Below are 23,749 nucleotides of genomic sequence, written 5' to 3' on the forward strand. Positions count from 1 at the left end.
CACTTACAGGAGGAGGCGCTAAGATTTTTCACCCCTCACAAATATGCCAATCAGACTGTGAACAACATTTCTACAGACGTAATACACAATAAACCATAAACTGACATACTGTGGGAACTAGAGAACAATCACCAAAGTTGTCGATGGACCAAAAAAGAGGAATAATATGTTTCATTTTCAAATATCTTAATTTTATTTTAAGAAAAGAATATAAATACATACAAAGTACTATTTTATACACAATACAAGTCCTACATTATGCAGGGAAATTTCAAAATAAGCAATATAAGTGACTATCATCTTTAATTGCAAAAAAATAGTATTTTTTATATAATATACATAGTTATTTCTTTGATTTCTAATGCGACCGATAAGCTGTTCGTTTAGATACTGTAGAATCCTTTTTGCCATTGCAGGAGGTTGCAGGACTTTGTTCATTTTCCTGAAGACACAGAGATTCTGTGGTTGCTGACTTTTCTGCAGAAGAATGTTTCTCGCGAGGTTTAATGTAGGTTTGAACATAAAATTCCGCAAACATAAAGAAATACAGTCCACATAAGAAGCTTTGCATAACGGAGAAAATACGGGGATAATCGCACTTCTGTAAGAAGATAATCTGAAGAAAGTACAGAGTCAGGAATAACAGCTGAGCCTGAAATATATGAAAAATAACCTCTTAATATTTTTACTCATCTCCGGAAACTTTTTAACTGATGTTTCATTAAACTTGATGACAAAATCGTGTTACAAGGAAAAAATTGATATGGAAAACCTAAGGTATTGTTCTGTCTTGAAAGAATTTTTTAGGTAATTCTGATGGATTCTTTAGATGGTTTTGCAACTGGCGTTGCAACTTTTATGAAAAATGGCAAAGACCAAGCTTTACCCTCATGACGTTGTTGTACCTCTTGTCTTCCATTGAACAAAATTAAATTAAGGTCTTAATGAACTGTCCCACTTACCATTTGCATCTGGGTGACATGTTTTTTCCACCATAAATGCTTTTTCATGGATGGGCCAAATGTAGATAACAGGTAGTAGCTGTACATCAACACATGAACGGAACTGTTGAGAAACACAGTTATGAATCCACTACCACCTGTGTGGAAAATACGTGAATTAAACATTGCGATTCTGAAAATCTTGTATTTATATATTTTGCTAAAACTTTATAATTAAATTTTTTGTATATGTTTCTTATAGTACTAAAAATTTATTCTTCATTCCCCTCCAAAAAGAATTCGCAAGTTCTTCTATTTTTCTGAATGAGATTAGGTTAATAATTTTTCCATCGCGAATGTATGTGCCATTAGCAACAGGAGATGCTTTGTATGACGAGGCCACTAGTGACGGTCGTGTTCAAAGCCGCTAAGTGGATTTTTCTTATTTATTGATTTGAAATTATTGTTTTTCTAAAACTTTTGATTTAAATTTAGTAGTATAACATTATTTTGTGATTTTTTGATTAATTTGGTGTATTTATTCTTTACTCGGCCTTGAAAAAGTATCGGTAAGGGTTTCCACGTGTTCGTAACTACCGTTAGTAACTTTCCCGCCATTGTGATACCGTACTAGATATACCGTAGGTTATATACCGTACTAGATAGCGTTAGTTGAACTTCGTTAGCAGTTAAATTGTATGTTTAAATAAATACATATAACGACTTAGATTACAAACGTAATATAATTAATAACATAACATAATTAATTAATAAATTAATAGAATCATGACTCAGACCAGAGCAGCAAAGCAAAAGGCTCAAGCTAATGGAAGTGCTGTGGCTCAGAGCAGAACTGAGGGGGGCAGTTGTCCTCTGACTCACAGCCTTATAAAATGCACTGTTTGCTTGATGTTTGCAGAGCAATCGGGTACGGGACATGATACTGCCAAGGGGGATGTCTTTGTGTGTGCGCGATGCAAGGAGTGTATCGATATCAGGCAACAACTCGGCGTTCTTGTGGGCCTATATGAGAGCTTGAAGGACAGGGTGGATGCCCTCGAAGAAACTAAATTGAGGGGCCCATCAAGCTCTCAGCTGCCCACATCAACACCAGAGCTTGCACTTGGGCATCGCGTGACACAGAGACAACCCCTAAGGCAGAATGCGCTGGTCCCGAAGGAACTAGTAGTTGTTGGTGACTCTATTGTCAGGGAAACGGGGAACATGCTTTGTAAAAAGGATAGGTGGAACAGGACAAGGGTATGTCTGCCAGGGGCAAAGGTTGATGACGTTGTAGAGCGAATATCATCTTTTAAGGGCACAAAAGGTGATATAGTTGTACACGTTGGCACTAATAATATTAAGAGTAGGAGACCGGCAGAATTACTTAACAAGTACAGGTTGAACAAAAGCCGAGAATTAGGGTTGAATTTGAAAGTGTCTGCAATTCTGCCCAGACACGATAGGAGGGAGTATATGATGAGAGCCTTGTCGGTCAATTCGGCCCTGGAAAGATTGTGCAAGGCTCAAGGGGTAGAATTTTTTTCAGCCTGGACTGTACTTGTTAACAGGAGAGATTGCTTCTACAGGGATGGGATACACTTAAATAGAAAGGGTGCAAGAATATTTGCTGATGTTATCGAGGCAGTGTTAGGTGGGTCGGAAAACTGCTAGCTTGGGGGGGAGACAAAGACCAATAGATTGACAGTAGCCACTGGCAGAGGTGAAAGAGATTCTTGCACTGCTTCTATTAGAATGAGCAGAAACCTGAAAAACAAGATGCATGGTATTTCAGAGACTGCTGGGAGCCATTGCGGTACAAGTAAACACATGGGTTGTGTTAGGGTAGCTAAGAATAGAAACAGGTGCAGGTATACTTTCGTGTACACCAATGCTAGGAGTTTAGTAAATAAATTTGATGAATTTGAGGTATTGCTCAAAACATCAAAGGCAGATATTGTTGGGATATCAGAGACGTGGTGTCACACAGATATAAGAGATGCAGAACTGCAATTTGGGGAGTACAACGTCTACAGAAACGATAGACAGGATAAGAAGGGGGGAGGGGTTATGTTATTAGTTAAGAAACACATAAAAACCAAGGAAGTGAAGCCAGTCGACATCGCTGGACAGTGCAGTGTGGAGTCAGTTTGGTGTGACATAAACATTGGGAGATCAAAATTGAGAGTAGGAGTGTGCTATAGGCCTAATGACTCTGATGAGTATAATAAGGAACTGTACAGGGAAATAGAGTGGGCCAGTAAATCAGAGTGTCTTATAATGGGAGATTTCAATTTCCCAGATATTGACTGGAATTTGGGGGCTGGTTACTCACACACTAGCAGAACTTTTGTGGATTTATTGGATGATTGTTTTCTACATCAGCATGTTCGGGAGGCAACTAGAGGGAGTAATACTCTTGATTTGATTATCAGCAGTGATTCTTCATGCATTAAGAATCTGCAGATAAATGAACCACTAGGTGGCAGTGATCACAGTGTGCTGAAGTGGGATTTACTCAAAGAGGTAACTAACATTAGGGGTAAAGGGAAGGGTTATTGTTTCCGTAAAGGCGACTACGATGGACTGAGACAGTATTTAAATTCTATACAGTGGGACCAACTGATGATGTTACCAACAGCAAATTCAAAATGGGAAGCATTCAAAGAACTTATCTTAGAAGCTACTAAGCTTTACATACCAACTAAGAAATATTGTTCAAGGTTTAGGCCAAAATGGATGTCAGATGAACTAATGAGGCATATGGCAGAGAAGAAAAACGCATGGGACACATACAAATTAACACATGACACAGAAGCCTATGATAGATACAAGTTGATATGCAACCAAGTTACAAAGGAGGTTAGGCAGGTGAAGGCAGATTACGAGAAATCCTTGGCAAGGGATGTAAAGAAAAACAGCAAAGAGTTCTTTACTTATGTAAACTCTAGAAGGAAGGGGATGAATCAGATTGGTCCACTTGATATTGATGGGTCAAGTGTTGATGATCCTGCTCAGGTAGCTAACAAACTAAATGAATATTTTGCATCGACATTCACACATGAGGAGTTATTCAGCGAGGGGAATGCCAGAGGTGTATTCAACTCTAGCAGTAAGCTACAGAATCTTGAAATAACTGGGAGTAAAGTGGAGGAGAAACTGTTGAAGATAAACACAAGAAAGGCACCCGGGGTGGATGGGATCTGTCCAGTTATATTAAAGGAGGCAGCAAAGGAAGTAAGCAAACCTTTAGCCATAATTATGAGAGCTTCCTTGGACTCAGGGGAGGTACCCATAGACTGGAAATGTGCAAATGTGACCCCAATTCACAAAGGAGGATCAAAGGCTGACACAAGTAATTATAGACCTGTGAGCTTAACTTCTGTTCCAGGAAAATTAATGGAGGCACTGGTTAAAGAAGCACTGCAGGTTCATTTAGACAAGACTTCAGTTATAGCTCAGACACAGCATGGTTTTGTTAAGGGGAAGTCTTGCCTGACCAACTTGATTGGATACTATGATGCAGTCACAAAAGAACTGGATGCAGGGAATAACTTTGATATTATATACTTGGATCTTAGAAAGGCTTTTGATACTGTTGCACATGGAAGACTGCTACACAAATTGGAGCAGTGTGACATTGGAGGCAAATTGCTGCTATGGATAAAGGGGTGGTTGAGGGGGAGAAGACAGAGAGTGGTAATCAATGGACACTGCTCATCGTGGACTGATGTTATTAGTGGAGTCCCTCAGGGCTCAGTGTTGGGTCCATTATTGTTTTCTGTATTTATAAATGCTATTGATGATGGTATATCTGGCTTAATGTCCAAGTTTGCAGACGATACAAAGGTTGGCAGGGTTGTCAAGGACACTACTGACACTATGCTGCTGCAACAGGATCTGGAAAGGTTGAGCAGATGGGCTGAGAGGTGGCAAATGAAGTTTAACATTGATAAATGTAAAGTACTACACATGGGAAACAGCAACCCCAGAGCAACATATCAACTCTGTGGTACTACACTGACAGTGGTAGAGAATGAAAGGGACTTGGGGGTGATTGTGCAGGCAGATATGAAGTTCTCTGAGCAGTGCAGACGGGCTGCAAGAGTAGCTCATGGAGTATTGTCAATGATATACAGGAATTTTTCCAGCAGGGATAAGGAGGTGATTATTCCATTGTATAAGGCGATGGTCAGGCCACACCTAGAGTACTGTATACAGGTCTGGAGACCTCATTTCAAGAAGGATGTAGAGCTGCTGGAACGAGTACAGAGAAGGGCAACAAGATTAGTGAATGGAACAAAGGGTTGCTCTTTTATGAAGAAAGGCTTAAGTTTTGCAAATTACAGTGTCTGGAGACTAGGCACCAGCGAGGTGATCTGATAGAGGTGTATAAAGCCTTGAATGGTTTGAGCATGCTCAATGCTGATGGGATTCTTCCTCTAGCTCAGAGAAATCACCTGAGAGGGCATAAATTCAAATTGAGGAAAGACAGATGTAGGATAGACGTGCGGAAATTTGCCTTTAGCCAGCGGGTGGTTGGTTGGTGGAACAGACCGCCATCCCTTGTGGTGGAGGTTGATAGCCTAAATAAGTTTAAGGCTCAGCTGGACAGGTATTTTGAACGAACAGAGGGGTGAAGTGGAAGTGGTTTTTTTTTTTTTTTTGGCTGATGCTGCATAAGCTTGCTTTCTTGCATCAAATGCCTCTACTAATGCTAATGCTAATGCTAATGCTAATGCTAATGCTATACTGGTTATTAATCAGATTAAATCAATGGTTTTCAATCAGGATACGCTGCAGCATTTTTTGGAATTTAATTTTAATTCATCATGGGTCTTTGGCGTGGATCACCGTTGCTGGTAGTCTGATATCATTCCTACTTGGCTGAGAAGTTCCGTTGATGTGACATTAATCAAAGTAATTAAACATTATTGTAGTGGCAAATTAGAGTTTAATGAAACTTTAGTTCTGCAGCGTCTGGAAACTACACACCAATGATGGACGACTCAGGAGTGGCCAACTTAATTTGTGATGCGATCAACTTTTTTCCTTTCATTGCACAAGGTGCACAAATCTAGCGATGACTCTATATTTAAAATTCGTCGTCATCGACCGAAATTAAATCCGCGATCGACTCGTTGGCCACCCTTGATGGACGTTATCGAAGTGTTCATGGCTTTAAATAGATTGAGAAGCTAATTTCTGATGGCACCTTTATTCTACCTCAGATGATAAAGACACACAGGTGGACATAAATTGAAAGAGGATGGTTACAGGATAAATGTTCGAAAATATTCTTTCAACTGGAGATTAATTGATCGTTGGAACAAACTTTCATCTGACGTTGTGAAAGTGGGTAGTTGTAATCAACTTAAGGAAGAATTATACTTATTAGTGGGGAGGGAAAGATGTGCCGGTTTTATTTTGTCGGACGGGCTGTGTCCTTGCATAAATTTTCCCTAATAGTCTTAAATAATCCTAAAAATATAAACACCAATACTTTGTGAATGCAAATACACAATAGCCTTACCTGGAGCATATTTAATAATCAACCAAGCTGCTGTAAAACTCCCAGAATGATGAATGACATGTAAACGGCTGACGTGAGAGAATTTCTTCCTCAAAACAAAGAATAACTGAAAAAGAAAAGTAAATATCCTAAATATGTTTAGATTCTGGAAACTGTATTTGATAGTAGCAGATGTCTAGCGTCTGTTTATCCAAAGTAATATTTTTCTTGCGATGAATATTATATATTATTTCGTAAGACATTAGTAAGAGCAAATGCAACATACGTACTGTATCGAAAAACTCCAGTAGCTTTGAAATCATAAATGTCCAAGCGAGGATATTTCCCTAAGAAAAATTTAATAGATTTTCTATTAAACTGGAATAAAATTATTTAAGTTAAATCATAATACAGTAATTATTTTCCAAAATATGTTTAAGAATTACACCGCAATTTCACAAGCACTTTGATGTCAAAAAGCTGCACTATTACCTTAAATCTGAGATATGAAGAACAATGTTCTAGTCTACCAAAAGTATTGGAACTCTTCTGATTTGATCTTACAGATTTGATCTTCTGATTTGATCTTGAATTCTTACAGATATTTCTAGTTATTTAAATGCTCTTAGTTTAAAACTACAAGGGAAAGGGAAGAAATTTACCTCTAATTTGTATGGTGACATAAAATCATTTCAGAATAAGTTGTTATTATTTAAATCCCAAATTGAGAAAGACAATTTAGTTCACTCTGAACCCTGCTAAAAGAGAAACACATATTTCCGAAGAATCGTAACCTCTCGTTACTGCAATTAGTTTTGATGAGTTTGAATGTCGAGTTGTTGATGATCCCATGAAAAAGACATAAGCTTGTTTGAGACCATCTACTTCTATGGCTGAAAACTACAATCCCAGCTTGCAACTTTAAATCATTGATCTTCAAGCCAAAAGATGGTTCCAAAATAAGTTTATGCACTGCGAAAATGAACTACTTGAATTCTGCAAGGCTCTCCCATCTGATGATTTTCCGCTAATAAAAGAAAATGCCATGAAAATGGCAACTTTGTTCGGATCAGCGTATGTTTTCAAGCAAAATATTTCAAGCATGAAATCAAATAAATATTTTAAAAGAAACAGAATTGGCGTCACATATTTTCAGTCGAATTTTGAACAATTATCTAAAAATATGCAGCCTAAACCAAAGAGGTAACCTGTCCACGCTTGAGACTGACTAGTTCAGCCACAAAGTGAAAAGATTTCACCCATAAAAATTCCTCATATCATTGACAGGATTCAAACTCTGGGGTGGACAGTGATTTCAACCACTGTACAACTCGTCGGGACTTAGCCTATAAGTTAGTTTTGGAAGGCTTTACTACTCAGTAATCTAACTTGCTCAGTTTACCTTATCAGCATCATGATGCAAGAAAGGAAGTTTACACAGTAACAGCCAAAAAAAATGAATAAACAGTATTCATCTTATCTATCCATTTTCCCTAATAATATCTAATTCTTCCTTACATTTATTGAAACTACTCACTTCCACAATGTCAGATGATAATTTGTTCCAACAATCAATTACTCTCTGGCTGAAAGCAAATTTTCCCACATCCATTCTTTTCCAATTTGGTTTCTACAGCCATTCTTTTCCAATTTGAGTTTTATGTCTCCTTGTGTGTATTGTCTTAGAAAGAGTTAGGTTACCATCATCATCATCAACTTTATTCAGTCCATATACAACCTTAAACACTTCTATCAGGTCTCCTCTCAAGGGTTTTGTTTCCAAGAGGGGCAATTTGCAGTTTCTAAGACTTCGGCGGTAAGAGTACCCCTTTGTGTTGCGACTAAATTGGTTGCTTTTTTATGCATCCTTCCTAAAATGAGGCCTCCAGACCTGTATGCAGTACTCAAGATGCAGCCTAACCATAACCTTGTACAATGGGATAATCACCACCTCTTCATCCCTGCTAGCAAAGTTCCTGTATATCATTGGCAAAACTACATGACCTATCCTAGCACCATGTCTGCACTGCTTGGAGAACTTCATATCCGACTGCACAATTACCCCCAGGTCTTTTTCATTTTGCACAACCCCGAATTTGGGACCACACAATTGGTACATTAATCTGAGTTTACTGCTATTCATCTGAAGTACCTCGAATTTGTGAATGTTAAACCTCAACTGCCAACTCTCAGCCCATGTGTCTCATTTTCTAGATTTCTTGCAGTAGCTTACCTTGATCACTGTTGTTAACCATCCCGCCAACTTTTGTATCATCTGCAAACTTAGATAATACGCTTGTTATGCCTTCATCAATATCGTTAATAAATACTATAAATGGTAAGGGGCCCATCACTGAACTCTGTTGTTGTTGTTGTCGTAGGAGAGTTTTAGGAGGATCAGTGACTAAGCCATATTGCCTCGGTTCAATCTGATTTATATGTAATTCCATACCTGTTAAGATAATCTACAGTATTCATTTAACTGCAGACTCCATTGTTTTCCGGGAAACAGAAGTTAATCGTACAGGCCAAAGGTTTTTCATGTAGCCCTTTGATTGCCCTCCCCCACTTTGTGAATAAGAGGCACATTCACTCCTCTAGGGTATAGATTCTCCCTTCAATCCACGACTGCTATTATAATTATTGCTAAGGGTTTACTTAACTCTTTTGCTACTTCTTTTAATATAATTGGCAGATTCCATCTTCACCATGTGCCTTGTACTTTTAGATTCGAAATTATTCATGCTTCATGCGTCAATGTAGATGCAGAAATATTTATTAAGTTTGTCAGCAACCTGAAGAGGATTGTCAATAATGGGCCACTGATTGTTCCTTCTGGTGTTGAAATAAGAATAAAATAGCAAAGCATTTTGGTCTTATCCAAGTACTTCTCATAATCTTCCTTAGATTGCTCAACCCCTTTAGTGACCTGATTGAGTCTAGTTTGATTGAGATAGATCTAGTTTGCACTTACTGTTGGATTTCATGACCACTGCGAATAATCAACTCACGTATTTTCCTACTCCCACAAGTCGCATCAGTTCATTTGCCATTCGTTTAGGTCTAAATCTTGAGCAGTGTCTCTTAGTTGGTATTAAAAGTTTGCCATCTTCCAGCATTACTCGCTTGAATGTCTCCCATTTAGAATTTACAGTTGGTAACATCATCAGTTGGTCCCACTGAAATCAATTTATCAACTGTCTAAGACTCTATTCGCCTTTAAAAGACCAGAATCCCTTCATCTTATCCCACGCTAGTAATATCTATAAGTGTTCCCCTATCAATATGTTAGGATCACTGCCACAAAGCGGCTCCTTTATCTGGATATTCTTAATGCATAAGTGAGCAAGTTCCAGTCAATATCTGGAATGGACATTGGATATAAATGGATTTTGACACCAGTTAAGGTCCTGTTCGGACTGTCTAAACACAGATTCTAATCCGGAAGAAAGGTACTTCTGGAAATATGTATAGAAACAGCAAAAATTGAATGTCTGGTTGATTTCGTAAGAAGAAAAATACCGTTAACACTGTATTATTTAACTTCTGGAATAGGCAAAGGAGTATTATTATTAAAATTCAACGGCATTTCTGTTTACTACTTGAACTCATTTACAGAAAGAATTTTTTGAAGTTCCATTTTATTTTTGTTATTATAATAAGCGATTTACTCACCCTCCTAGTTCCCAATGGATGTGTAGTCCTTGCTGATTCACAGGTCAATATATTCTTCATGGTTAAGACTGAACGAAAAGCCTGTAAAAATAGATCAAGGCGTAGCATTAGCATCGTCAGTTTTAATTTAATTAGTAACTAAATGAGAGCAACTGTAAGAAACAAACGTAGGAAATAACGATAGGGACAGAAACAAGAGTGATATGTGAGTACTAAGAATTGTTGTTATTACGAGATTTGTCTAATGGTACAATTATTTTGAGGCTTCTCGAAGAACGGTCAAATTTCTATTTGACAAATCGGATGCATCCCATTAAGTGAAATTGGCTTTGACTTGTTGACACTGTCCACATGTCGATTCAGAGACAAAACAGAGTGTCACACCATTGTTCATTAAGTTTAGAGCTTCGTTTTAATAGAGATAAAATTTGTTGATGTATACAAATTAAGTGCAATTTCTTTAGCGGGAACAACTGAATATAATACGTATAGGTACCGCTTATTAAAACTCCCAAGACGTTTCATGTATAAAGGAATAAATTGAAAAACCAGCACTTACATCAAGGCACATTCCTGTACTTAGTATTATCATGAAGATGTTGTACACAACCATCGGAACGAAAATATCGAAGGCTTCTCTTCTCTTCATTAAGGCCGGACCCACTATTTTCGAAAACAACACATAGCAACTGGCAATGATGATTATCGTATAGGGACTCCTCAACAAAGGATATTCATGGATTGTCGTATCTATTGAAAGAATAAAGACGAGATTATTATGATGATATCTATCAGGGCATATACATTGCACAATGTTTTCATTAAAAGGTTCGTCGAATATGTAGGCATTAATTAAATCTTTCTCTTTTTCATAAAAGTATGCACTGTCCAGTCAAAATGTTATGACCAAACTGGGTGTGTTTGCAATCACTGTTACTTCCCGCGGTGGGAACTGTAAAATATGATACTGCAGGTTTGAGACACATGAAGCACTTGAGCGACATGGACGGACAAGGCATGATATGACGGGCTTCGATAAAGGGGTAATTATCGGGTACAGGTTCAAGGGTGGAAGTATTACGGAAACTGCGAATTGGTGCTGTTGTCAAGGTGTTTACAGAGTGTTCCAACAGAAACAGACGAGTAGCCGATGTGTTTTGGTATGAGGGAAGTCAGCCAGGGAATCTCTTTGAGAACTCATGCCCCTAGACCGCAGTCTGAATGCTAAAAGCTACCTATCCATTGTGGCTGACGAGATGCATCCCTTCATGGTGACTGTTTTCCCAAATGGCACAGGTATGTTCCATTAGGATAATGCACCCTGCCTCCTTTCCCATAATGTTCGAAAATGGATTCGCCAAACAGGAAAGCGACTTCCATCTGCTACGGTGGCTACGAATTCCCCCGATATAAATCCTATAAAACATCTTTGGAATTACGTAGATCAAAAGAGATCCAGCATTTGGATCCTCCACCAAGGATATGGCAGATCTACAGACGCAATCCAAAGCGACATGGCACAATATGACTCCTGCAACGTTCAGAGACCTTATAGAGTTCATGCCTCATTCTGTGGCCGCGGGCAAGAGGATGGGACACCTAGTATCGGGTAGATGGTCGTAATGTTTTGAACAGACAATGTAGATATTTTATTTGTGGGTTTGGGTTATCTATAATAGAAAATATATTTCTTTGCTCTTTTTCCATGCTGTTGTATGCTTTTTTGTTTCCCTTGGAGAATTTTATAAGATTTGATAACAGAAATTTGGGGAGGATATCCATAAATTAGTCACTGTAATTAAATTCAATTTTATTAAGCTGTTTAGCAGAATGATTTTATATCTAGAATATATACTTAATTTGAAGAGAATTAAGTGTAAAATATAATATCAGTAAGTACACAGAATACACACATTTAACGCATTTGATGAATAATCTCCAGTTGATATCTTATGAGTTGTTGTAATCCTATGGTCCATTGTTGGGTTGAAAAGCATTATACATATGTCAGTACTCAATCATGACGTATACACACACACACAGGTCAGTTTGATTGAAGATCACTAATAATAATTAATGATTCCATGCTTAAGACATTCGGGGTGAAATATCTGTGGCTAGTCAGGAAGGAAGGGGTGATCATAGAACAAACTATGACTGTACCTTGTGGTTGTAGCGATTTTTGGAAAGAATTTTCTTCTGGTAGTCCTCTCAAGGTCTCTTACCATTTGCATTGCCACTTATCAGTTAGCTTACTGAGAACTCTTCTTGGTTGCTGCTGTTTGTTATTAGGTCGATTCCATGAATTCTGTGGAGTTGTTTCTTTTGATATTATACTGATACTTCATTGCTATATTGATATATTACTTCTGCTGTTATTCATTCTACTGTAATTTTTAAATAAAATTTTTGTTTAATATTCGTAATTTTAAATTTTATAAATTTTATTTCAGTAATTTTATGAAATTAATTTTGACACTTTTATAAATTTAATTCTTAACTTTTCTGAAATAATTTTGGCAATTTGAATTCTTTCCGATAACTGAGCAGCTTAATTTTATCTTCTCTAGTGGATAAAGTTTAGGCAACACAGGTTTAATTTCTGTAATACTTGGTTAATTTAAATTCTGTAATATATTGTACATTTTCTTAAGTTCATATTTCGCCTAATAATGGTTGTCATAAGATTCACTTTCAATACATCGTTCTAGCAGATCATGACTGACTCGGGAGAAAATACCAGCGGGCATTTCCAGTGTTAATCATGAGTTTTTGCTTATATAGCCTGTGACATGTATTCTAAGGCCAGTCTAGTAGAGAAACAAAGCTCAAATGTCGATTGTTTTCTTTGCACCCGATCTCAAATTTCAATTTGGTGCATTACTAGAAGAATTGAGCCACTGAAGAAACCGGGTGTTTCTCCTAGAAATAAATGTAACTGGGAGCTCGTCAGGGACTCAAGTATCTCGTGACCTGCCAAGTGATGAACCCTCTGTTCGGGACCCAGAATTTTACCCTTATTTCGGGACCCAGTCAAGTTCAGCTCTGGTTGAAGGAGAATTAAAAGTCTTAACTGAGTCTACAGTAATATCAAGAGTGTTGTCAATAAAATGGGTGAATGTGAATTTCCGGTTACGAGAACTAATCTGACATAATGAAAGAATTGGATTATGTGGGATACAGAGCTTGGAAACCAAGTACATAAGAGGAGACCCGATTGAGGTTTAAGGCTCTAAGAGGAGTTGTAAAAATGTATGAAGGTGGAATTTTGACTGTTATAAAGAATTTCAGAACTAGTGGGCCATAAATTAAAATTACAGGGGAAGAGGATTAGGTTAGATTGTAGGACGTTTTTTTTAGCCAGTCAATCATTGATTATTCTTTTTTCTTTTGTCCGATGCAGAGAAAGCTACTTGCTTCCTCAGGCTAATACTACTACAACTCCTCCTCCTCCTCCTCCTACTACTACTACTATTAATAATAATAATAATAATAATAAGCGGGAAGCACTAATTCGAGATTGAAGGATTTATGGTTCCCCAGCCAGGACAACGTAATCAATTATAGGAAATGCATTGCCAAGGACCCAGTAGTGACAGACGACACATGTCAACGATGCCACCTGGCTCCAGAAACAATCCAGCACGGGATACAGGGATATCACCCAGAGGGAGTACAGTCATAGATGCGACCAGGACGCCAACATAATACATCACAAAATACCAAAAATATTAGTTGACCAAAGAATGTGTACCATATTGCAAGTATGAACCTACGTCATACTAGAGATCCGTATTCACAAACTACACAGGAACCGCTCCATTATAATGGACAAGACATCCCGCACAACATCACAGAAATAACCTTCATCGACAAGAAGGAAAGGACTACCTACCTAATCAACATAGCGGGATCCAACACCAACAACCTCCAGAAAATCTACAAGGAAAAGGTCAGAAACTACACAGACCTAAAAGTGGAAGTTAAATAACTATAGTATGTGGAACAAGTAATCTCGATTACCACGTGTCAACCACCGGCATGGTGAAAAACAGCCTCCAAAGAACCTAGCAGCATTAGATCTCCCAGAGGAGAGAACATTTACATGGAACTTCAGAAAGCGATCCTGAACACATGTAGGATTGCAAGACAGTAATAATAATAATATCAACCGTACATAACCAACCATCCAAAGCACTATTAGTATTAGTATTAGTACAGTATTAGTAATGGCCACGTGGTTCAAAGAAGCCTATGGCTTATGCTGCACCAACCAAAAATTAATAATAATAATAATAATAAAAATAATAAACTAAAATAACAAAAAATACAGAAAATTAAATTATAAGAAGAAATTTAAGAAATAATAATAATTAATAAGAGAAAAGGAAATGGACAACTTATGCATTTCCCTCCTCCATTATCCAGCTGAACTTTGAATTACCCCAGACTGTCAGCCTCTACCACCCATTCAGGTAACTTATTCCATTACTTTATAACTCGCTGGTTGATCGGGCTAGCCGGGTGGGTAAAGTGCCTGCCTGGCAACCTAAAAGTCGCGAGTTCGAATCCCGCCTCGGGCTTGGATCAAAGTACTTTTTTTTGATTGATTCAAAAAAAAAAAAAAAAAAAAAAGTACTTTGATAAAAGTCGCGAGTTCGAATCCCGCCTCGGGCTTGGATCAAAGTACTGCAAAAACCTTGGGAGGTGCATTATGGCCACAGAAGCTGATGCGCCAACAACTACCAAAAATAAATAAAAATAAAAAATAACTCGCTGGCTAAAATAAAACTTCATGTAATCCAGTCTAAACAACTCTCCCCGTAACTAGAAATTATGGCCCCTATCATTTATAACCATGAAAATTTCGTTCTTATCCATTTTGCTTATGCCTCTCAGAGCCTTAAACACCTCAATCAAATCTCCTTTAAGGTGCCTCGTTTCCAAGGTCTAGAATTCACGTCCTCGAAGTCTTTACTCATATGGACGCCCTTTTGGCGATCTCACCAGGCGAGTTACCCGTCTTTGCACTCTTTCAAGGAGCTCGAAAACACAGTATTCCAAGTGTGGTCAAACAATAGCCTTATATAATGGGATTATGAAGTCCTTATCTCTACTAGCAATTGTTCGATAAATCATCGATAGGACACCATGGGCTCTCCTTGAAACCAGTCTCCAATGATCAGAGCCCTTCATATCTGACCGTATCGTAATACCCAAGTCAGTTTCCTCCACTACCGGCTTTAGTTCAACTCCGCCAAGAGCATAGGTTATTTTGGGGGTTACTGTTCCCCAGGTGCAATACGTTACACTTTGCTGGATTAAAGCATAGCTGCCATTTTTCTGACCATCTCTGAAGTCTATCTAGGTCATGACATAGATAGACTGCTTGGCTCTGCTTGGCGGCAATCATTAACTACTCTACCAATCTTTACATCATCTGCAAATTTAGACATCGCGCCCTCTATCCCTTCATCGATGTCATTTATGAAAATCAAAAACAACAGTGCTCCTAATACTGATCCTTGAGGAACCACACTTCTCACATCAACCCAATCTGAGGAACAGCCATTTATCACAAATCTCTGCCTCGTGCCCTGAAGCCATCCAGCTATCCATCTAAGGATTTTTTCTGTGATTCCAACCTGTTCCAGCTTATAAAGTAACCGCTCACGTGAGACTTGGTCAAATGCTTTGCTGAAATCCAAATAAACAACTTCGAAATTATTCCCTAAGTCCAATTCCTGAGTCAAAATAGCAAACCAGATTTGTTAAACATGATTTTTTCCCTTTACAAAACCATGCTGAGTATCCTTCAGAATTCCATTTCTATCTAAGTGATCCTGAATTCTACCCTTGGTGACAGTGTCCATGATTTTCTCTGCTACTGAAGTTAGACTAACTGGCCGGTAATTTCCCACTGCACTCTTAGAACCGCCCTTATGTATTAGAGACACATTGGCACGTTTCCAATCTAACGGAATCACTCCCGAGTCGAGTGATGCTCTCATAATTAGCGTCAATGGTTCAATGTACCCACTTGCCGCTTCCTTTAAGATTATAGGGTAAATGCTATCAACCCAAGGAGCCTTAATGGCCTGTTGGCTCGAAAGTTTTTTCCTTAAATAAAAATTTAATTAATGTGATTTAATGAATTTCGACATCATTAATTACATTTTTTCAACTACACTTCCAGAATTTCTCATTGACGTGAAGGGTTTTTATTCTGTAAATATCAATGAAAAGTAACTTGAGTTTATCTCCATCTCCATCTGGGGTATCTAATACTGTCCCAAGTCCATTACATAAGGGTCCGATCTGGTTTGTCCTTCTCATCTTTGCATTTAAAAAAAAAACCGATTAGGAGAAGAAAGAGATAACTATAATAATAATAATTAAATGCCATCCGGACAATTATTTACTGTGCTGCTGTATCAGCCACTGGTTTCTTTTCAGCAAGAAAGGAAGAAAAACCAGACACCAACAAAAACAAAATGGAAAGAGAAGTAACCACCCACTTGGAAAGAACAGCTGAAGAAGAAGATAGAAGAGCTGAGTGAAAAAAGCCTAAATGACCTAGTACCAATGGGGTAACAGAAGTGAGAAGAAGCTGATGACAAAATTGAAGACCGTCCTCAAGAAAGACAACATTCACAGCAAACACGAGACCTATAATCAAAGGATCGAAGAATAACTGAATGCCCTCAAGCAAAACTTCCTTGCACTCAGCAAGAAAGACTTTGCCGCTAGAGGGGGAGTGCCCAGAGGAAAATAGGCAACCGGATAATTTATGATCACCACAGAGCCTTCTACAGGAAAATCTGACAAGAAGAGAAGGAAGGCAACGGACCTCGACCAGATAATTATCCAGCTGAACTTTGAATTTCCCCAGACTGTCAGCTTCTACCACCCACGTAGGTGGTAGAGGCTGACAATCTGGTACTAGGGGAAATTCTTTTCTGGGGAACTCCCCGAGCGTCTTCTGACAATGCATTTTATTATGCCCCAAATCGTTTTAGTTGGTTTCTGCGGATATTTTAAAAAAAGTCCTTTTAGGAGTTTTTTTTTCAGCTACCTTTCTTCTCTAAGTTAGCTGTTGAATAATTTAGTTATTTTTTTCGCATTTAGATTCCAATGTCCTTCAGGAAACAACCCCCTTGTGGTTTTTCAGATTTTGCATTTTTCCTTATTGAACGCACACTTCGAAAACCTGATTTTCTTTATCACTAAGTCATCTGTTAAATGATTGCGTTATAGCGTGCGCATTTAAAATCAAATGAAATCAAAGCTTTGGGATTTTCCAGGGGTGTTTTTCTTTATTGTAATTTGTGTTTCAAAATAATTGAATGTCATTTTAAACTATAATTTCAAACTTACTTGGTTCTCCAAATATGAAATCGAAAGAGGAATTGAGAGATTTCTCCATATTGACCCTGAAAATAAAAAGGGAGTTAACCTCGCTACTTTATAACTGATTATTAATTATTATAGGGTTTTAACTTTTCAATAAGAGTTACAATAGGAAATTAAATCAGACTGCTCTGCAATTCATCAGAAAGGATTGTGACCGACACCATCAAAACTCATCTTCCCCTTTTGAATGAACGCGACCTTAACATGAAATGTAGCAGAATTCTCTCAGATACGCTGTTATTTACATTCCGCCAATGCAGCCATCAAAAAAGTTTGATTTATCTCGTGTGACATTAAAGCTGCAGGGTCTCCTCCTCAGAATTAAAATTCTAAACAACGTTTACAACTGGGAATCCATTTAAAAAACGAATACACAAGGTAAACAACTGGCTAGGCTTAGTTTTATCATCAGATGAACGTGAAAAACAAATGTAGGACCGTGTTTTATAGCCGACCTTGAGCGACTCAATCAAGATGAAAATTCCAACGCCGACTTCACTGTTGCGACTCAGCAACCAGCAAAATCGTGACAGCTCGAAGGCATCTCATTTACGGAATTTATCTGTGTTTGTGTTAAGCGGAAAAGCAACTAAGGCCTCGTACCCTCTATAATTGCATCTGTTATTTGGTCCTTGCTACTTTCTGGAAGAAAAATCGGAGATTTCTGAAGAAAATATCTATGCAATCCTCTCTTAAGACGGACTAACTCAGCCATGTTATAAAAAAAAATGCCCAACAAAATTCCTTGATTCCCACATTGATACGGTATTGCAACCTACATGGATCCTTCAAATTACCTTATCACGAAGGTAGTAGTAGTAGTAATGGAGGCATGTAGTGCAAGAAAGCAAGCTTATGAGCTAATGTAGCATCAGCAAAAAAAAAAAAAAAAAAACAATTTCACAGATCCATTCTCTCTAAACGTTTGTCCTCCAACTACTCCTTGAATTTATTAAAGCTATCAACATCCACATTCCACAACAACAGAGTGAAGTTTGTTCCAACAATTAACAACTGCTGGCTAAAGGAAATTTCCGTGCATCTATTCTACAACTGTCTTTCCTCAAATCGAATTTATGTCCCATCAGATTCGTAATCTAAGCAAGCGGAAGAATCCGATCAGAATTCAGAGTACTCAACCCATTCAAGGCGTTAGTTATACACCTCACAGGTGACTAGTCCCAGCTTTTCTTTCCCTGCCCCAAACTTGTTGCCCTTCTCTGTACACGCTCCAGCAACTCTACATCCTTCCTAAAATGAAGCTTCCAAACCTGTACGCAGTACTCAAGGCATGGCCTGACCATTGCCTTATACAAAGGGATAAACACCTCCTTTTCCCTATTAGCAAAATTCTTCTATATATCATTGACAATGCACCATGACCTGCTCTGGCAGCCTGTCTACATTGCTCATTAAATTTAATATCTGACTGCAAGTTTCAATGTGTAACTTCAGTTGCCACTTCTCAGCCAATCTGCCCAAATTTTCTAGATCCTGTTGCGGCAGCACACTGCCATTACTGTCATTTACAACCCTGCCAACCTTTGAATCATCTGCAAACTTCGACACTAAGCCTGATATATCTTCATCAATATCATTGATAAATATACAAAACAACAGAGGACCCAACACCGAACCTTGGGAGACTCCACTAATAATATTAGTCCACGAAGAGAACCGTCCATTAATTACCACACTGTGTCTTCTTCCACTCAACCACGCTTTAATCCATTGTAGCAACGTACCCTTAATATCATTCTGCTCCAATTTGTACAGTAGTCCTCTATGCGCAACAGTGTCAAAAGCTTTCCTGAAATCCAAATATATGATATCAAAATTATTTTTTCCATCCAGTTCCTTTGTAACCACATCATAATATCCTATCAAATTTGTCAGACAAGATTTTTCCTTAACAAACCCATGCTGTGTCTGAATTATTGCTGCAGTCTTGTCTAGATGATCCTGCAATGCATCTTTAACCAGTGACTCCATTATTTTACCCGGAACAGAAGTTAAACTAACTGGTCTGTAATTACTCGTGTCACCCTTCGACACCCCTTTGTGAATTGGGGATACATTTGCACATCTCCAGTCCGTGGGAACCTCCCCTGAGTCCAAAGATGGTCTCATAATTATGGCTAAGGGTTTGCTTACTTCCTTTGCTGCTTCCTTTAGTATAGCTGGATAGATCACAACCACCCCAGGTGCTTTTCTTATGTTTGACTTTAACAATTTTTCCTTCACTTTGCTCTCATTTATTACAAAATCATCAAGCACCCTGCTACAATTTGATAAACTTCTGCCATTTTCAAACCTTAATAACTCCTAATGTGTGAATGTAGATGCAAAATACTCATTCAGATTATCAGCTACGTGAGCAGGATCATCAACAGTCGAACCTGCTCACGTAGCTGATAATCTGAGCAGAATCATCAACAGTCGAACCATCGATATCAAGTGGACCAATCAGATTCATCCCCTTCCTTTTAGAGTTTATATAAGTAAAGAAGTCCTTGCTGTTTTTTTAGCATCCTTTGCCAAAGATTTGTCGTAATCTGCCTTCGCCTGCCTAACCTCCTTTGTGACCTGATTACAGACAAGCTTACATGTATTATAGGCTTCTGTGTCGCCTGATAATTTATATGCTTCCCATGCATTTTTCTTCTCTGCCACGAGTCTCATTAGTTCATCTGATGTGACATCCGTTTAGGCTTAAACCTTGAACAATATTTCTCAGTTGGTATGAAAAGCCTAGTAGCTTCCACGATTAGTTCCTTGAATGCTTCCCACTTAGCATTTGTTGTTGGTGACATCATTAGTTGGTCCCACAGTATAGAATTTAAAAACTGTCTGTGACCCCTGTAGTCACTTTTACGGAAGAAAAAACCTTCCCTTTAACCCAGAGATGGTAATTATATCTTTAAGTAAATTCCAGCATTGACCTGTACTAATTAAGTAAATCTGCACATCTCCTACTCTTAATGTCATTATTCCCAATGTGTCCAACAATATCACTCTTTGTACCCTTAATAGATGATATCTGTTCTACAACATCATCAACTTTTGCCCCTGGCAGACATACCCTGGTCCTATTTGACCTATACTTTTTACACAATATATTACCCGTTTCACTGACAATAGAGTCATCGACAATAACTAACTCCTGTGGAACCAGCGCATTTTGCTGTGGAGATTGCCCCAGTGTTGCCTGATGCACATGAGTGAGCTCTGAGGTTGAGTTGGGTAGCTGAGAGCTAGTGGTGATCATTGTCAAATGCTTTAAAAGAATGTGACTTTGAAGCTTTTGAATTGTTCTGGATTTGCGTGCATACACTTTGTCTTTGACCGCTCCCCAAAAGAAGAAGTCCATCGCTGTAAGGTCAGCGACGTAGGTGACTATTCCACTACTGCTGTTTCACCGATGGCACAACCTCCTAAAACTCCATTCAAGTAATTAAAATCGTTAACCGCGTAATGGATTGGTGCCCCATCATGTCGAAAGTTTAGTTCGTTGAAATTGTCGCGTGCCTGTAAATGGGATGAAAGATAATTCTGTAACATTTCTAGATTGGACATTTCAGTAATGGTGGCTTTGAAGAAGTATGGACCAACTACACCGAAAGAAGACATATCTTCCCATACATACACTCCCCATTGATTCAACTGTTCTTGAATTGTGAGATGGGATTTTCTATATTTCCGTACATTCAATTATTCCAGTTAACATTCCCCGATAGCTTGAATGTTGCTTCATCATTCCATGCAATTTTTATGGGTATTTGGGGATTCATCTTTCAGTTGATTCAACGCTATCTCGCGAATCTGCAGTCTTCAGTCATAATTGTCTTAGAGTAATCCGTGAATTGGGCGTGAGATGTAACATTTAAACTTTCATTCCTTCAAAATGCGTATCAAAGAATGGCGTTCAATGCCCAATTCAAGAGATGCTCTCCAAGTTGATTTTAGGACTTTGTACCATTGCTTGCTCCACAGCGTTCATGTGTTCTCCTATTCTTATCAATCGTGGTGTGCCACTCCTTGGAGCGCCGAAGACGGTGCTGTGTTCTTCAAATTTCTCTCATAGACGGTAAAACAATACCCAAAAGGAATTCTTGTTTAAAAAGGGAAATTCATTTTAGAATTACTCATGCTGTGTTCGGCATTCATGTGGAAACATTTTAAAAGCGAGCAAGAAAAACCTCATCTTGGCACCTGCAAAGGATGTGTCCAACTGTTTGAAGGATTTACCTCGTCACAGTTTTGCTTCAATGATTAAGCATTGCTACCTGTTATCATTATTTCGTGAGCAGCATTGACAATTTGAAAACGCTTAAGTTTAAATTTAAGAAAATTTAATTAAAGTAATCAAGAAACATTGAAATATAAATTCCAGAATGGATCACATTACTTACATGATTTCTGGTATCAGCTGAACCACTTCCAAGAGACCCTTCAATATCAGTTTTCGTTTATTTAAAGGAGGTGTGATCCACGTAAACGTACAAACTGGAATGAGCTGTTTAAAATTGCCACTATACCGGTGTTTGAAAGAAAAATAGGCTTATCTGATCAAAGAAAGAGACGGCAGTTAGAGATTAATGATGATAATCACAGAGGTTTTAACAAGGTCACTCATTTCCAGTTTGTGGAAAACTGTAGTAAAATAATTAGATATAAGGAAAAATATGCGTATGATTTAGTCAACAACCACTTTATACTGAAATGGAGAAATAGAAATTCCTAAAAACAAAATCAACTTGATAAATTTCCCCAAAAATTTAATCCGACGAACAAGTAAAAGGAAAATTTTAAATCAATAGTCCTTGAGAATACCACTACACTGGTGTGCAAAACTTAAGGACCAGCACTATTTCTAAAGGTTGCAACCACAAAATCTTTACTTAAGGTACTCTGTACTGATGAGAGTAGATTCAGTCTCAGCTGCGATTCTGGACGTCAGCTAATCAGAGTTTCTTATTAGAACCGCTGCCCAAGGGGTTTCCCCATCTATTTGAACGACGATTTTGTAATACCCCCTGTATCCACTGATCGAACACCCCAGCGGCGGCCGTTACGAGTAGACACGTTTTTACGAGCTCCTGATTTTTGTGTTAAAACATGAGTTTTAAGTGTTTAGTTCGCCAAGAAAAGTGTTCCCGTCGAAAGACATTCATCTGAGGATTCCCTAGGTGAGACAATTTTGCAAACTTTTGGGAATTTAGCAAATTACCAGCGTTTTTATCTGTGTCCTTTGTTTGCCAGACTGCAATGGTCACCATATGGTTGGCAGCACAGCCATAGAGAGGCACCGATTATACAGCGGAGGCCACGTTGGTGGGGGTGCACTTGACTGGGGAGGGTGCCCCAACAGTGTTTTCATCGGGCTGAAAGAGAGCTCAACCAACAGCGGGCTTAATGTTCATTCAACGCAGCCGAACCCAGTGATATTCTGCTTAAGACAACACGTCACTTAAGCTCCTGACAAGGTCAAGTGGCGACAGGGTTAGTGATTGTTTCTCCCCCACTCCCACCCACTGCTGCATACTTTCTCTTCTAGTCATCGAACGGAAGAAGTTCACTACCACTACAGTTACGCCAGCGCTACTTGGGCGCACTCTACGCCTCTGGCAGTAATTGCCTTGCAACGACCACCCGCTTTTCACAGCTTCCACTTTCCCACTATACTTAGGTGTAACCTCCCTCTCAATCATTGGTGGGGAATCAAAAGTTTAGATTGACCACTGCTAGGCTCGAAATTGTGCCACGGACTTACAATCGGCAAATTTGTAAACATTCCTAGCCGGTTCTTGAGTGTGTGGGTCCTACCTCGATAATCCGGAGTAGTCTCGATAAACCGTACCTGAGACAAAATGATTACCCATAGTCAGAAATTGACTGAACTTCAGCCAGAAGATGAACACCAACGAAGAAGGCAACAACCTATCCTAGAGCAAAATGATGAATTGCAAATTATAGAGAAGAATGATCACGACGATGGAGCACAGCCACAACAAACTTCAAAAAAGAAATACAAGAAATATGTCGCTCTGAGTGCGGGAATGGAGACAAGATCGCAAAGCGAATCGAAAGACCAGCAAAACAATGAGGACCCCCAACCAGAGAACAGCGAAGAATTAAGTAAGCAGCCCCAGCCTACCATAGACCCCAGATTGCCGGATGGAACGGTACTGGACCAGGTTTTGGCCCT

General features: G+C 38.6%; 1 protein-coding gene across 1 annotated transcript; it reads right to left on the reverse strand.

Annotated features, from left to right (window-relative positions):
- Positions 1-337: 337 nt before the first annotated feature.
- LOC150091689 (very long chain fatty acid elongase 7-like) lies at positions 338-22,029 on the reverse strand. Its single transcript, XM_090385213.1, has 8 exons — positions 21,954-22,029; positions 17,506-17,561; positions 10,688-10,878; positions 10,129-10,209; positions 6,744-6,800; positions 6,475-6,580; positions 963-1,099; positions 338-652 (listed from the first exon to the last, which is right to left on the reverse strand). Coding segments are annotated over exons 1-8 (924 nt in total). The 5' UTR covers positions 21,956-22,029; the 3' UTR covers positions 338-358.
- Positions 22,030-23,749: the final 1,720 nt, after the last annotated feature.

The sequence above is a fragment of the Mastigoproctus giganteus genome, chromosome 1, assembly GCF_048544385.1.
Source record: "Mastigoproctus giganteus isolate SK-2022 chromosome 1, ASM4854438v1, whole genome shotgun sequence".
Lineage (NCBI taxonomy): Eukaryota > Metazoa > Arthropoda > Arachnida > Uropygi > Thelyphonidae > Mastigoproctus > Mastigoproctus giganteus.

Excerpts from the sequence above, each read along its gene's own strand:
- LOC150091689 (XM_090385213.1), bottom strand. Across the intron at positions 10,210-10,687 it reads GTACAGGAATGTGCCTTGAT|GCTTTTCGTTCAGTCTTAAC; the intron begins GTAAGTGCTGGT and ends CTATTTTTACAG. Across the intron at positions 6,581-6,743 it reads TACTGGAGTTTTTCGATACA|TTATTCTTTGTTTTGAGGAA; the intron begins GTACGTATGTTG and ends TTTCTTTTTCAG.